The following is a 17,200-nucleotide window of genomic DNA, read 5'->3' as shown; positions in this document are numbered from 1 at the left end:
TCAGAACAATTTTTTTCGCGCGTATAAACCACTGCATTATTGTCTCCCTCGGAAGAAGTTTGTACGCTTTTCATAACTAAAATTTGGTCTGCTTCTTTCATTTCCTAAGGGGTTTCCAACAATACAAGTGTATGTATTAATAATAAAGTATATTTTAAAAATTTGCATAACATTACATAACACATTTTCTTTACAAAACATATTTGATGCAGGTTCTCTGTTTTGGTCGGACTAATGGAGCACCGAATCGTTTGGATGCTATAAAAATAAAATTAGGGCTTTACAGCGGTATGTGAATAATTCGATCGTGTAGCAACGGGAATGACGAAACGATCAAATGTCTTAAAAAAATTCAAAATTAAAAATAATTGTCGAAATAAAAGTAGTATAAAATATAACCTTGCACATTAGTTTGAAAGAAATCATTTTATTTTTAAAAACAAACAAAAATGTATGATTTCAACTAACAAAAGCGTTAGTTGAAAAAGCTTAATTCAAGGTAATTTATTTCTACTAAAAAGTTTGTGAATTTAAAGCGCAACCATTCTTAACTTTATCTTAGGTTCGTTCATTCATAACAATTTTTTCAAATTGTGAATTTCGATATTCAAAATTGTGAATTTGTATGTATAGAAATTGACCGGAACGCACAAGTGAAATATTTGTTGCTTATATCAAAATGTCGTTTGAAACAAACTAACACACTGAGTAAAATTGATTATCATGTTTTGTAATTTCAAGCAGCAATATTTTCTATATCGAACTAGATTTTCTTTTGTCACTATTTTAACAAAAAAAAAATCGTTGCGTTAAATCCAAATTTAGTTATATTTACATTTTTTTCTCTGCGTGTAGTGTAAACTTTGGAGAAAGAATCAATTTGATTCAGTGCTCACTAAGAACCTGCCATAGCAGTAATTGAAGAAGAAATGCTTTCTCTTTCATCTGGCGTTAAAGTTTAATAATCGAACGGTCATTGTTCAACAGAAACTCTTCTTCGAAAAGAACATTAATAAAAGGCTTCCCGCATAGCGTTTTGGCTACCTGGGCAGCCATGGCCACCAGACGGCTACCAAAATTGATTCAGTGACGGTTATCAAATCCAATTTGACAAAACAAAGTCGACTGTGTCTAAGTTAGCCGAGCGTTTTTTTATCTTCTCACCTTCGCTGAAAATGTCAAAGATTTCAATGTGGAAAAATCCTGGTGGATACGGTTGTATCGTTTGAGTTGTTTATCTGGCAGCGGTGAGGGAGTCGGTCACCAGAATGTCTGCCAGCAATGTTTTTTTCAGCTGGCAGCGTTTAGTCAGCCATCTGGCAGCCATGCGTATGCGAGTTATTGCGGTTTGAGTAAAGTTACTCATTTTTGAGTATGAGTACATTTTATATGAATGTAGAAAGATGAAAAGGAGTGTAGTTTTTCGTCCAACAGAAGAAATCCAGCAACACTGCCAGCTGTGATTTTCTGAAGCAAGGAAGCAAAACAAATTAGACATTTCAGTTTTGTTTTGCTCGTTCGTTGATGCTCTAGTGGTTTCCCCGTTTTAAATCACAGTACAGTTCCAATGTAATTAGTTTCGAGTTTTTCTGATAAAAAATGACAGAAAAGTGCTACAAAACGTCTCTGATTCGAGATATTGCTTCTCAGAATGTGGCTACCTATCAACAGCTTCTACTATTCGTTCGAAGTGAGTCACAATTCATTGGCAATGTGGAAGGTTTGCGTAAACCGGCACTAGAGGCAACGGTTTTTATGCTGATTATGAAGCTTCAAAAGTCGGACGGCAATTTATTACCGGAGCTGACCTGGATCAGTTTGGACAAATTGTTTTCCATGGTCGAACTGAACCATCTGTACCTGCAGAAGGAAGAAGAATGCTTTGGATTAATGCTCAATATGTTGGCACTGGTTGTAATGTTAGATGGAAACGATTCGGATTGCATTCAAAGGATAGCGACATTCGTAGAAAAAGTTCAAAAAGATTTCTCCGAATTGCCAGTGTTCTATGATGTTCTGAGAACGCTTTTGATTGTTTCGCTGGAGAAAGAACTGCAGTCGGCATTTAGCGATTTGGATGCTTCGATATTGATAAAAAATCTTTATTCTGAATCCTATCACGTAAAGATAAAATCGTTAGCGTGTATAAAACTTTTGGTTGAAATACAACCGGAATTGATCCAACAATGGCACAACATTCTGGTACGAGAAGAAAAGCTTATTTCGTTAGAACATCGCAGTTTTATGCTTTGTCATCTAATTGAAACTGCAGTTCAAAGAAGAGACCAGAATGCCTTGCATCGAATCGTTGACGACCAGAACACCTGGCGCTTGGTGAAAGAAAACTGTCAATGTGAACATCAGCTCATTCGCAAGGAGGCTGTGTCAGTTTTGAAAAATGTCTTGGTTTTCCTAAGCGAGTTTAGAGGAGTTATTCAGAATGACTTGTTCCGATGGAACCTAAAGGAGTCGAAAGAAATCGTCGCTGCTTGGCATAGTTTTGTAACGATTATCGATGCGTTGAACGAAACACAAACACACCTGATAATGCCCGGTCTGTTGTTGGTAGACAAGTTAACCATTCTCGCTCCAGCATGGCAAGCGTTAGTATTGATACTAATATTGAAACACGAAAATCAAACCATTTCCGCGTGGGGACTTCAATACTTGTTGGAGCATAGTCAGTATGATGCTAACCGGGTAGAGTTGGAGGTTCTATTTTTGAGCTGCTTAAATAAGACAACAAATTTCAAACAATTTGACAGGACAAAACAAAGCCTTGTTCGTTATTATTCCCAACAAGAAGCATTTAATTTCCTGTTGATGCAATGCAAAGATGTCAGTTGGGGTTCGGTGTCATTTGCGTGTATTCTGGAAGTGATCGATCAACTGCTTGACTCGACGCATGACGTTCCGAATTTGGCTGCCACGCTCGGTAGCCTCATTGGAATATGTTCCACAGTGAAAAATCAAAACCTGCGTTGTTTGAGTGCACTTAAACTTTCTCAGTTACTGATAAATTTGGCACTGCGCAAAGAGCTTCAGGCGAGTAACGTTCCACTGGATCGTATCATCATTTGGCTCGAAACACTTGCCAAAATAACTTCAACTAGTCCGGTAGCTTTCGAACGATGGAAAGAAGTTCGACAACTCGTCGATGGTGTAACGTTTGAAAGGCTGCTGCTAAAGGTGAAACCATCGTTTGTCAACACGATAAGAAATGTGCTGGTGCCGTACATGCGGAACGAGCGTACCTCGATGGATCGTAGGCTGAAGCAAATTCTGGATCGAGATTTGTTGTTGGCGATAAGGTTTGTTTGATTTTATGCTTTCATCCAAGCAGTTTTTTTCAAATATTATTATTTCAGAATACTACAATATGGTAAAATTTCTTTCGCGCAAGCACAAGTGAAGCAAAAATTTTTCAGTCTTTTAAAAACCTTCAACGATGATTCGGACGAAACGCTCAAATCGTTGGAAATCTTTCTTGAATTGGTAGCTGTTCAACCGCCTTGGTTGGATGAAATCGTGCAAAAACTGATAATCGTTCTGCACAAAAGATTGAACCGCCTGAGCTATCAAACTTTATCAGTAGCTGTTACAGTAAAGATCGTTTGTGTGTTCTCACGACTGAATCGATTCGATATGGTGGATTTATTTTTGGGAGCATTTTCGCTCGATGAACTGATCAATTCGGTTCAGATTGGTAACTGTGACAAATCCTACTATGGTCTAATATTTCCTGCGTTGAGTGATATTTTCCTGCAGAGATTGAAAATTGGGTCCAGCAAAAGTGTGGCTCAAGAAAAAATCATCAACGATTACCGGAAATGGATCGATTTAGGTGATTTACACGTGCTTTCAAATACGATGGAAATAACGGAGTTCATTCTGGAAAAGCACTTGCTAGATTTGAACGATGAAACTAAATTTGACGGACTATCAGAGGTGGTCGATCGATGTTACAGGGAAATTCTGATCTACAGGAAGTCGGATCAGTTCATGAAACTGAATAGAATGTTCATTGGCATGCTGTTGGCACCTTGGGCGAGTGAAGATCAGACCGAGAACCTCGACCACACTCGATGGCTGAAGGGCGTAGTGTCCGACTATTTTCAAGTATTTCTAGAACAGGCCGGAGTCATAACCGGGCTGGCTAACATACTGTTCAAAAAGCTTCTAATGCTACCAATCGAGACGGTTTTGGATTGGACTATGTTTGGTAAAATATTGTTGATAGGATTGTTGTTTGGAGATGGTCAAAAGCGAGAACAAAGGTAAGGCATTGTTGTGGTTGGTTATTAATGTATGTTGTTCACACAATCTTTTCTTTTCTAGGATAGAAGACGAAACTTGCATAGCAAGTAGCTTTTATGACACGTGAGTGTTGGATAGGATTTTAAGTGAACAATTTTCTAAGTTTATAATGTTTCAACAGGCCCTTCTTCAAATCTCCAATCCAGCTTCAATCGGATGCTAGAGTACGTATTCTGTGCGTCCTATTCCTGTACCGTTTGACAACGACCAATCATCCGGATGGTACGTTGTTTCTGTTGAAACTGGAAAGAATGTTGATCGAAAAGTTCCAGCAAATAAGCCGATCCAAGGAGCGATACTACGCCGACTCGCAGACCCATCGTCACAAGCTTCGAATAGTTCAAACATTGTGCGTAGTTTCCAAGTTAACGGGAACGAAGCCCTACCCGCTGCTGAACATTGTTCTGTACGAGACCAACCAACCGAACATCAACTATCTGATTGAGCTAATCGTCGCAGACTCCACGATCGACACTCTAACGGTAATCAACTCCCTCAAGACAGACAAGGTGAAGGTATCCGGCGTTCAGTCCGTTTTCGTAATTCTTTGGTTGCGCTGCTGCAAAACCAATTTCCTAGATGTGGAATACGTGAATTTCTTACTTCCCTGGACCATGGCGCAAAACTTCTCAACTAGACTGTATGCACAAATCACCATCTCAAAACTGATTGAAAAGTTCTACGACAGGCCAAATCAACCGGATGTGTGTCCATTCGCGAACATCTATTCGGCGATTAACAGTTACCTGAAACAGGGCAACGTCGAGAAAAACTTGGAAAAGTGTATGAAGGATTTCCGCTTCAATAGCATATTCGATTACGAAAATCTGCTCACTCTGGAGAACGTCTACAATAACATTCCGCGAGTTTCGCGGATGGCTCCGGAGGACGTGGTGTCGACTAAAATATTGAAAGAATGTTTCGGTTGTTTGGAACTGGACGAGGTCAATCTGGGAAAGGCGATTGTGTTCGATGAGTCGATAGATGAAACGAAGGAGAATTTGTTCCTCAGCCAGGGGTTCGGTGGATCGGACCACATTCAGAAGAAGATTGTTCCGTTGAAATGTTTGGAACCGAGCATGGAATTACTGACCAATCTACCGGAGCGATTGTGCTTGCGGCGAAAGGTGGGTAATAGGTAATACAATTGCTGGAAAACCCGATTTTGGAACGGAGTTTCGGATATATTATTCCACTCAGCTCGACGGGATCGGAAAATGTGTGATTTTTTTGCCGCTGAATTTTCTTGGAGATGGCTAGACCGCTTTTCCCAAGCTTAGGCAATTTTGAAAACTACTATTGAAATGTGGTTCAAGTTCGAAGAATAAATGACGGTCTTCTCTGGTTTCGGAGATATAAGTGGCGTAATCGAAAAAAGCACTTTTTTCTTACTATTTTCTTACTTTTTTCTTCCCTAAATTTCACGGCTTCGACTAAACTGAATTCTACATGTTCAGGTTTGTTATAAAGATTGTACTGAGCATTTATAAAGGTCAAAGATGAAATTGCTGTCACTTCCGGTTCCGGAGGTATAACGTATAACTGATGTAACCGACTAACCGGACAATTTTTATCGGATAAATTTTCTTGAAGATCACTCAACAAATTTCGATAAAATTAGGATTATTGAAAAGCTACATTGTGTCAGTTTTCCCTCCAGACGACTGGCTATGTCTGCCAGCCATTTTTGCCGGAGTTCTGCCAGAATTGCGACTAAAGTCTGGCAACAATGCAACAACCATTTCCGGCAGAGAATTTCGCCTAGCGGTTATTATCGGTTCTGTTTCTGTCAGATTCTTGCCATACAAGATTGGCAGAACCGTTTTGAATCGGTTCTACATTTTTAGCGTCTTGATTTTATTTTTCCAATAAAAAGTACATATGAAAGACAATTAGTTATTGCCCTTCATATATACTAATTATATAAAATGTTATTGCCAATAACATTGCTTTTTCACTACCAAACATACTCATATTTCAATCTCATTTACCTCGTCTCAAGATTCGTTTTTTGTATGGACATGCGGGATTTACGAATATCAAATGAAGTCGAATAAAAAGAAGAAAAAAGAAGGAAGAGACCCTCTCAGCAGACATTCAATTTTGTTGGTCTTTAAGCGCTTGTTGAACGACATATTGCACGAAATATTCGTTCAATTTGCTGGAACGGTTTGTTGTTGTTCTTTCTCTTGCAAAAATAGTGTGAAAATTAAGTGTTGCGTTTACATAGAAAGAAAATTTGTTGTTATTCTACGTGAAGTAGAAGTATTGTGCAGGTATGTAGTGTTAGCTAAAACAAATAAGTTCAAAAAGAAATTCTGCAGTTAAACTAGTCCAACGGGGCTCCAACTCCTCATGTTAAAAATGGCTCAACAATGGACCTCTGTCTGCCGGGTTTGTTGAACGAAGAAAAATGGCATTTGGTTCAACGGTCTATTTCAAAATCGGCAAATGAAGGTCCCGTGTTGGCCTCCCGCTGAAGAATTGATTAGACTTTTATTGGACCAATGATCCAACGAATTGGACCAATGAAGGACCACCGTTGAATGTTTTTTTTCTAAGTGGGGAGAAATAAACAAGACACGTGCGGCGAGGTAATGACGAAAATTCGCCTGTACAATGTTGAGAGCTGCCGGAATGCAGCCAGCCTTCCGACGGTTGCCAGTATTCCTCACAAGCGGGTTATGGCGAACATTTTTGGTTGGTTAGATGTAATCTCATGAGCGATGTAACCGACAAATCCCAGTGTTTTTTAATACGTCAAAATTTCTCGGAGATGCCTGAATCGATTGTCAAGCGCAAATTAAAGAAATGTTAGAGAAACTATCGAACACCGTCTGACTTAACACGGTGAAGAAAAAATGCTGATAATGTGGACAGCATAAATGATGGGAGTTATTCACCGCGAAGATTGACAATTCATCCGAAGAGCATATCGATAATTTTTGTTGTATTTTTCTTTTAAAGCAAAAAAAAACTGAAAAATTATACTCTCGGTGATTTTGTGTGTTGCTTCCTTTTGGAGAAATAACCCATTATGTGTGGCCAAACTTAATTGGGGCAGTCTGTTAATGCTAATGACAATCGGAAACTCATAAGAGTGAACTTTGTTGTATTCCGACCGGAATAATTTTATGTCTTCGAGCCTTGGTCGTTGCCGATTGTTCCTATTCGTATTTATTGGTAGATTGTTCGTAATGCATGTTTTCCGAGCGGCTCGTTAGGCCTGTCTCGCCGAAGGCCAATTGTGGTGGTTTTTTTGTTACTCGCTTGAATCCTCCCGATCTGATACTACCGAAGGGAGGTACTAGCGCTCAGTCGATGGTCATCGATAGTTAAATTAAAAGTTACATGAGATTTCGAAAACTTGTGTTGAGACTCCTTTCTATGTACCGCATTTCTGAATCTTAATTTTTGTTAGAGAATTCTAAAACCGTTTACAAGTAATGATAATCTTGTTGTCAGGAAACGTGGCCATTAATTCTCAGTTACCCAAGCGGTAAAAAGATCTCAAACTTCTTTACCAAATGATCGATGGGAAAGAAAATGTATTTCTTCGTAGAGCAGTTCGATTAAAAAAATCGGGATAGATAAATTTAGCTGGTTCGAGTTCAGCTTCTTGGTTATATATTTTCACAATTTTATTCTTTTATCTTTTTTGGATCCATCCTTATTTAAAAAAATGTCAAAAATTGCTGGCAGGATTTCGAAGTTGAATTTGTTCTGGAATTTGAAAAAAATAACTATGAGACATCACAGACTTTGTACAAATTCCTCATATACAAACGTAGACTTTTATGAAACCCCCACTTGCTCCAGTGAGTCTACGTGGTTTATGAATGACCTTCTAGTTGCACTGATCATAAATAAACACACGATCAGACATGAAATAGGAGTACTTGTGAGTAATAAATGAAGATAAAGATCGAACAATCTCGCTAAGCACAAATATGTTGCAAATTACCATGGTATTTTCAGACTTCGCAGAAATTACCATTCACATAAATTGAAAATTGTCTTTATTTACATTTCAGAATAACTCGCATGGACTGATAGTTGTGGCAAGTCTGGTGAATCGGCCCCCCAATTTGGGCGGTTTGGCGCGAAGCAGTGAAATCTTTGCCGTCCAGCAATACATCGTAAATTCACTGAAGGATCTGGAAAATAAAGAATTCCTAGCGTTGAGGTAAATTGAATTCCTAGTATTGAGGTAAATCGAAAAAAATATAACCTTATCCTTAATACTCACAGCATGACGGCCGAAAAATGGTTGAACGTTGCAGAGCTAAAATCATTCCAAATCGTGGACTACCTTATGGAGATGAAAACGAAAGGTTACTCCATAGTGGGAGCTGAGCAAACGACTGGTAGTCAGCCCATTCAGAGTATTCAATTCCCAAGGAAATCAATTCTTGTCTTGGGGTAAGCGATTGTATTGGTTCAAGTTGAACTGTGATTGACGTTGTTGATATTATTCAGACACGAAAAGGAGGGACTTCCTGCCAACATCATATCCCACTTGGATATCATTGCAGAGATTCCGCAGTTTGGTGTGGTGCGATCGTTAAATGTTCATGTCACAGGAGCTATTTTCATGTGGGAATACGCCAAGCAACATCACGTAATCAGTAGCAGTTGAACTACTATGAATGAATCTGTTCTGTTATCAATTTCAGAGTGTTTATGAAATATATTTTTTTTAACAATGTCAGTAATTTCATTGTCTGACAGAGTCAGACTTCACGAATCATAGTTCTAATAAATCATTATTAACCGTCAATTGGTGAGGCATTCGCTCTTTCGGCGAAACTTCAATTCCATTAAGTGTAGATTAACAATGCTTGAAAGAATTGAAAAATGTCATGCATGAAAAAATGCCGTCATGCCGTTCTGCACAGTATGCACTTTCGTACAAAATCGAATTTATAAATATATGTTCTAGCTCCTATCACTTTCGGTTTGTCGAAATTCTTTTACCACATGGTAAACATTAAGGCTTATTTGCGAAGATACGGAAGATCGGGGAGAAATATTTTTCTTCAATCTGCCATTCAAAAATTTATATGATTACGAACAAATTCGCTTATCGATGAGATAACATATGTACGTTACGGAAAATCCATCCAGTACCCTAACTCGATATCGCGACCACACCACAAAAACAGCTGACCAGCCAATATTCATAACCGACACACGGACAGAAGATACCACGTACACCATGCACAAATCGATGACCCAACAAACCAATCAAGCTACCAGTAACCAACCGGATGAGGAATGCTGACAACAGGATCGACAAACAAAACCATTTGGATCGAGCCAGTTTAGTCAGTTCTAGTGAAGAAGTCGTTTAGCGCATTTGTAAATCTTTTTACTGTGTGAAATAAAGTTTATATTTTTTTCAAACTGGGACCACAGACTAACAGACAGGACACTCAAATTTGATTCTTCAATCATTTTAACGGTCATTTCGAATATTCCATTATTTGGGACAGTACTCACATGTGTCATGATGGCGCCACGTTACCCTATCAAAAACATCATGTCTGTCATCTAGACTGTCTTTATTTTTTTCATTTACCAACAGAGTTGCCATTCATACAGAATTACCTGTAATGTATTGATTTGTATACGTCCATGCGAATTTCATGCAGGATACAGATTTAATACATATTGCCAAAGATAAACTGAAGATTACAATGTTCCATACGTTTCATTGAAAAATGTTGGGTCAGTAATCGTGAACCAGTTGGTTCAGTAATAATGTAATTTTATTGACCCTCCGTTAACAAGCGTCGACTAGTTCCGACAAAATGCCATGGAAACAATACAAGTTAGAAAGGAAGCACACATATGTTTACATTCAGCATATAATGATTTCTTGCCACAACTGATGCTTCATGGGATGAGGCTATAACAAACTAAATAAATTCTAGACAATGGTTCTAAGTAGTTTTCACTTTCTTATTCTAAGAATCACTGATATAAAGCGAAATTTCTCAATATCGTTCATACTGTAGCTTGATATTTTTCCAAACATAAACAATCATTGTCATAGTTACGACGCATCTAGTGATCAGACACTTGTTGTTTTGCTTCAAAATACTCAAATTGACAGTGAACCGAGCTCATCGAGGGGTCCTATTCAAATGATACCTAAGAAATCGCAGACTACTCTATCTTGAGTTTATCTTTGATATTGCCTAAACTATATACATAATTGCGCCTACTTCTCATCCTCCAACTCAATAAAAAATCGAACCCGTTTTGTTACAATATTTACTTGCTTCTGGTCTGCCGCCACTTAATTTCGGGTGAAAAATACCAACACAATAAAAAATAGTCTAGATGAACAAATTTGAGTCGAATAAATGGTTACCCTCCAACATCAAGAAAAAGTTAAATATTTTATCAACGTAATCCAATAAATCATTGTGACGATTCATTTTCAAATATTTTGATGAAATCAGGCATCCCTGCAAGCAGCTGATCGGTGTTGACAAACGAGGGGAAACCAACTAGTAAATTAACTTTTACATAACACAAGGGGTGTACAGATAGTAAATAGTTCGCGCAGTACAATATAGGTGGAACTAGTGCATCACGAAAAATAATTTTTATTAGAATTTACTCATACTGTCATGTCTGTTAGTCTGTGCTGGGACCACCCGAATTATAACTTGTGCATAGAAGGTTCTAACTTCCTAAAATACAAAATGGCTGCTCCCGGGTTTTTGATTTTCTTTCAAATCATATTATTTCAAGTGTTTTCGGGACAGGTTTGACAAACAAGATTTAAAACTAATGTCGCATTAAATCCTAATATTGGCTTTAAACTTCAAAATAGTATCTTACAAATTTGTTGTCTATTTTTAAACTATTGATGAGTGATCTTGATGATTGATCAAGTCAACTGGCTTTCCTTAGGAAAAAAAAGCTTGATTGAAATCAAGAGAGTACTCCTAAAAAGATATGGATAATAATTTTGCCCGTTGTTTCATATTGGAAAAAATCACATGTACAATTTTGGTTGGATAAATTACAATATTTTGAGTTGTTCTTAATTTTGAAGTAATTTAAATTTGATTTTAAGACAATTGTATGTTTAGGAGCAGTTACTCTCTCGGGATTTCAACGAAATGGCAATCGATGAATTGCGTTCGGTAAACGTCCTTCGGTGGAATTACCCTGACTCATCTGAACAGAAATAGATAGGCAACTATGACAACTTTGAATATTCTCTTGTGTTAGCAATGGGAGCAATTAATTCAACGGAGAACTTTACTACCGAAAGTAAAATAACCAAATTATTAGTTTTTGCGGAAATATCGTGAACATCGGAAAATAATGTTCATTTTGAAAACAGACTAACAGACTAGAGCGCATTAAATGATTCTTGTTACGACTCCAGTCTAGGTTTATGCGTTTTCTTCGGTTTACGCAAAATTCTGGACTTTTAATTTAGTAAAACTCGAACAAGCGGCAATAAGATCAGATAGCAAACATTTGTTCGGTTGAAAACAGTACTTCACGATGTTATGTATGACAATTTTTAATTTAATTTTTTCGCCGTACAATGAGACATAATATACTAAAATATCTGAAATATTCAATTGTTTATAATTCTCAATTGCGGTTTTCTGTTGCATTAAAATAAAACAATAGGGCAGAACTCGTTGAATACACAGCCACACATGGTGAATGCCGTAGTTAGTTCGATTACTAGTTATTCATAACAATGTGTAGTATTCATAACAATGTGTAGGTTCTAACACGTATGAAAGTTCATTTGTCGATTAAGGCAGGAACAGCCGATATTTGTTCTGAAGAACTCCTAAATCTCACATAACCTCATTCCACACTATTTCTATGGTATTTATGCTGTAATTGATGATAAGCGACGATCGCAAGTGACAATAAATTAAAAAAATGTTCACCAAGTACTAAGTGGTAACTGCAGTCCATTTTCATCACACCTTCGAATTCAAGCTTCAATGTCTTTTTGAAAAGTACTGTAGGCGAACGATCTCGCGACAGCGCGATAAAAGTTTCACATTGTCAACATAAAGCAATTTGCTAGACCCAATCATGTTACAGATGTCGTTTATGAATAGAATGAATATCAAGGGACCTAGATGGATTACTTGTGGAAAACCGGAGGAAATAATAAATGAATGCTATAATGATAACCACTCTATGTCACAGATGCCGATTGTCCGGCTAGATAGGAACATTACCATTTAGTAATCGGAAGTTCCATGCAATTCATTATCGTTACGTCCATCTAGTGAACTACTTTGTCGAAAGCTTTTAAGAATACAATATATATGTTTTCCACATTTCTTCTTAGCTCCAGAACAAACGTCATCAAATTAGTCGTAGTTGAGCAATTTCTTATGAAACTATGATAGTGTTCAGAGATTATCGGTTACTTAAATCCTTTCTATTTTGTAGGACTATTCAGTGTTGGTGATTGCCGAATATTTAACAGGAGCTGCTATATTGCTATCTATATTGTATACAACATTTTCAATCCGATAGAAGATGCTACAAGAACTCGAGTCTCTCAATGCATGAATCTTGAGAGAATTTTGCTACATTTCTTCGCTCCACTTCATACTCTGAGTATTGCACGCCCTTAAAAAAAATTACAGCCTGATAATGATCGTTGCTGTGCGGAACTTCCCAAGAGAGAATCGCAAGTTGACAATTATCGCAGAAAATCGAATCGATGATTCAACTTGATGTTCTCATACTAGGTTGCAATATTTCAAAACCCTTGTGTGGAGCATTCACAGACATTTTCATAGACACAACTTATACAAAGGTTATATGCACATAGTTAGAATAAGCGGCAATAGTAAAATGATTCTATCGCAATTGTCAACTGCCTGTATAGAATCGGATCGCGAAACGAGAATAAGCGACAGTTTGTTGCTTCAGAGAGGATCCCCACAGCAGCGTGCTAACCTTGGATTCTCAGAAATGTCATCGAGAGAAATTCGCTCTCGCACTGGTGTCGATTCTATGTTAAATGAGCCATGCCAGGTTTTTATTGTTGCGATGATATCCTTTTCTCTTTGATGGCACTGATTCAATCGTTGAAGAGTTGCCAGTGAACGTTCTTTGGTACGATAAAAGCCATCCTTGGGACTATTTTTACTAGACATTCTCGATTTTTATATATCAGTGTTGCATTAGGAAAAGATGAACAATCAAAAATGAGAAATCATTGACTCGAAATAAAACATTGTACAATCAATTTCGTTTTTGATGAACTGTTTTCGGTTAAAGTTTATTTCAGAGTCTAACAATAAAGACAAATAGAAATTTTTGCATGATTTTCCATGTAGAGTAATTTTATTGGTAAAACGATTTCCCCGGATATAAAAAGTTACGGGTTCGAGTCCCATCTTTATCGTAATTTTTTTGCAAATTTCCACTTCTGCTGTTTCACTCGTCAGTCTTTCTCCTATCTGGTTTTCTCATTTGATACTCATACATAAATCAAGTGTAAGGTGACTCTACGTCCTAATATAACTAAGAAATCAAATCGTTATATTTTATTGACACAAAATAACCCTTCGGAATTGTTTTTAATGAATTAAATAATTTTCAATGCCTTTATGATCGTTATTGTCTCGTACGCAATCCTGTCTTTTTAGCTCGATACACGATTTTAGATGACACTCTCACACTGATAGATTCGGAGTGATTAGCAGTTGTTTTTTTTTAAATTCACTATTTATAAGGGTCGTCAAGTTTAGGGTGACTTACTTTTGATTGTAAAACCTTTACCAACGACGCTCTGTTTTGGACAGAAGCAAAACGACTGCTAATAATAAAATTTACCGAATCTTGGAATATAAAGTTTATTTTCCAAAATTGCGGCGAAAAATTTTTTTTGACTTGCTGAATGGTTTATAAAATGGTTGCGGTGAACACGGAAATTCACTAAACCGTACATCGGTTTAACATTTCGAGTTGTTCAAAAATTGGAAGTATCCGAATTTTCAGCTGAAAAGCGAAAATTTTAGTTAAACATCACTATTCTATACTTCTTCGCTGAGATTCAAGTTTAGTTTTTAATGTATTGTTTGTAATAACAGTTCGGCTGAAAAGTTCGTATCGTTTAATAAAAACACACATTTTTTGCCAAAATTCGTTTTTCTTATTCAACATAATTGCCATCAGAGGCGATACAGCGATTATAGCGATCTTCCAACTTTTCGATACCATTTTTGTAGTACGATTTGTCCTTTACCTCAAAATAGGCCTCAGTTTCAGCGATTACCTCTTCATTGCTTCTAAATTTTTTACCAGTGAGCATTCTCTTGAGGTCTGAGAACAGGAAAAAGTCACTGGGGGCCAAATCTGGAAAATACGGTGGATGAGGAAGCAATTCGAAGCCCAATTCGTTCAATTTCAGCATGGTTTTCATCGACTTGTGACACGGTGCATTGTCTTGATGAAACAAAACTTTTTTCTTCTTCAAATGAGGCCGTTTTTTTTAAATTTCGCCCTTCAAATGCTCTAATAACGCTATATAATAGTCACTGTTGATGGTTTTTCCCTTTTCAAGGTAGTCGATGAAAATTATACCATGCGAATCCCAAAATACAGACGCCATAACCTTACCGGCCGATTGTTGAGTCTTTCCACGCTTTGGGTTCGGTTCATCGCGTGCAGTCCACTCAGCTGACTGTCGATTGGACTCCGGAGTGAAGTGATGGAGCCATGTTTCGTCCATTGTTATATATCGACGAAAAAAATCGGTTTTATTTCGAAATAACAGCTCCAAACACTGCTCAGAATCATTAATTCGTTGTTGTTTTTGATCGATTGTGAGCTCACGCGGCACCCATTTTGCACCAAGCTTTCTCATATCCAAATATTCGTGAATAATATGTCCAACACGTTCCTTTGATATCTTTAGGGTGTCAGCTATCTCGATCAACTTCACTTTACGGTCATTGAAAATCATTTTGTGGATTTTTTTCACGTTTTTATCGGTAACAGCCTCTTTTGGACGTCCAATGCGTTCATCGTCTTCGGTGCTCATATGACCAGTACGAAATTTTGCAAACCACTTACGAATTGTTGCTTCGCCCGGTGCAGAGTCTGGATAACACTCATCAAGCCATTTTTTGGTATCGGCGGCACTTTTTTTCATCAAAAAGTAGTGTTTCATCAACACACGAAATTCCTTTTTTTCCATTTTTTTCACAATAACAAAAGTAGCTTCACTCAAAATGCAATATCTAACAAACTAATAATCAGACAGCTGTCAAATTTATACACGTATCTTTTGAAGGTTGGTACTAACTGAAAATGGTATGGATTTAATTCTAGTGGCGCCCTCTCATAGAAACGATACGAACTTTTCAGCCGATCTGTTAATGTTTCACATTGAAGTTAATAACTCTTCTTAAACCACCTTTTGGTGTGATCATATTTTTCTATTGGTTTTAAATAGTATTGTGAACCTATCAAATAACCTAATAGTAGCTTTCAAAACAATTCAACAGTAACTTTCAGGTGAGCTTATTTAAATTGGTTCAGATTCAAATTCAGAATTCAGATTCGAATGAAAGGTGTTATAGTCTCATAGATTACTATTGAATTTTATCACGATCCGACTTCCTGTTAGGGAATTACAGGGTGATATGCACAAAAAATGGGAAGAATAGTCAATCACCTTTCTTAGATATGTCTGAACCGATTTTCACAAACTTAGACTCAAACGAAAGATTGTATCGTTTTATAGCTTGCTATTGAATTTCATCTTTATTTGAGTTTCGGTCCCGGAATTACAAGGTAATATGTGCAAATTTATGATTGTGCGCTCAATTTTCTCGGAAATTTCATAACCGATGTTCACAAACTGAGATGCAAATGAAGGGTCTTGAAATTCTTTAAAAAGTCCTCAAAAATCCGAATCCGACTTCCGGTTCCGGTATTATAGCGTGATAAGTGAAAAATTTTCCATGAGTATTTTTTACAAGTGATAGCAAACTAGGTGCAAATACAATTTTTATAAAACTTATTGGTAAATTCATCTAGCTGGTAGGCCTTGTTAGTTAGTGGATATATAAACCTACTTTGGGACTATTAGCCCGGGTTTCCGGTTCCGAAAGCACCAATAGTGGAGAAAAGCTCCGAAAATGGAACTCACTTCGATTTCTCAGCGACGGTTAAACCGATTTCCACAAATCTTGAATTATTGCTCTCGTTGTTCAAAAAAATACTGATCAATTTCAACCATATTCGACTTCCAGTCCCGAAATTGTTGGGCGATGAGTGTCAAAACTTTCAAACCATCATACATAATGACGATGCAAAACCGGTACGCATCGGTGCGTGTTGGAACGGAAGTAGAAAACACCACCACCTTTGCGAATGAAGCACATAGCGTTCTTTGTTTAATTTTGTATAGCGTGTGCGGGAGAAGTATAAGAAAAAGAAAACTTACAACCTTTTTTAAAACACAACCGAATTCATCGGTACCAACCACAAATAAGCACGTCTTTCCAATAGTGTTGAAGAAACTAGAACGCCAAATGTCTGTTACCGGTGTTTGGTTTGGTTGATCATAGTTCTGCGTCATCGGTTCTGCGGTTGAATAAAATCAAAGCCACTTTACGGTAGTGTGACAGAAAGAATGAAAGAATTTAAATGTATTAATTTAGTTAAAAATGCATGCATTGGAATCTTATGCTTGGCGATGTAAGTGAAATTTCAGCAGCCGGTTCTGTAGTAATATTGTCAAAAACAGTCGATAATATTCACATACATGCTGTGATTGCATAGGATTATATTAAGTAAAAGCTCACAAATTTCTATCTCACGCCTTCTCGTGTTTCTAAAATATTTGGTCAACAAA

The 17,200-nt window shown here is 37.2% G+C and overlaps 1 protein-coding gene across 1 annotated transcript; it reads left to right on the top strand.

Moving 5' to 3' along the window:
- The first annotated feature begins 1,531 nt into the window (after nucleotides 1-1,531).
- On the top strand, nucleotides 1,532-9,088 carry LOC131437366 (uncharacterized). Its single transcript, XM_058606648.1, has 7 exons — nucleotides 1,532-3,311; nucleotides 3,369-4,277; nucleotides 4,339-4,380; nucleotides 4,439-5,444; nucleotides 8,352-8,503; nucleotides 8,569-8,739; nucleotides 8,797-9,088. The coding sequence occupies exons 1-7, from the start codon at nucleotides 1,600-1,602 to the stop codon at nucleotides 8,954-8,956; spliced, it is 4,152 nt and encodes a 1,383-aa protein (XP_058462631.1). The 5' UTR covers nucleotides 1,532-1,599; the 3' UTR covers nucleotides 8,957-9,088.
- Nucleotides 9,089-17,200: the final 8,112 nt, after the last annotated feature.

This window comes from Malaya genurostris, chromosome 3, assembly GCF_030247185.1.
Source record: "Malaya genurostris strain Urasoe2022 chromosome 3, Malgen_1.1, whole genome shotgun sequence".
Taxonomy (NCBI): domain Eukaryota; kingdom Metazoa; phylum Arthropoda; class Insecta; order Diptera; family Culicidae; genus Malaya; species Malaya genurostris.
The sequence above is the reverse complement of the archived record's forward strand: the minus strand, read 5'-3'. Positions and strand labels throughout refer to the sequence as shown.

What these genes read in the sequence shown, in the direction of transcription:
- LOC131437366 (XM_058606648.1), top strand. Translation starts at nt 1,600, where the DNA reads ATGACAGAAAAGTGCTACAAAACGTCTCTGATTCGAGATATTGCTTCT. An exon ending in GGTCAAAAGCGAGAACAAAG is followed by an intron (nt 4,278 to 4,338) that starts GTAAGGCATTGT and finishes TTTCTTTTCTAG; the next exon opens with GATAGAAGACGAAACTTGCA. An exon ending in GCAAGTAGCTTTTATGACAC is followed by an intron (nt 4,381 to 4,438) that starts GTGAGTGTTGGA and finishes ATGTTTCAACAG; the next exon opens with GCCCTTCTTCAAATCTCCAA.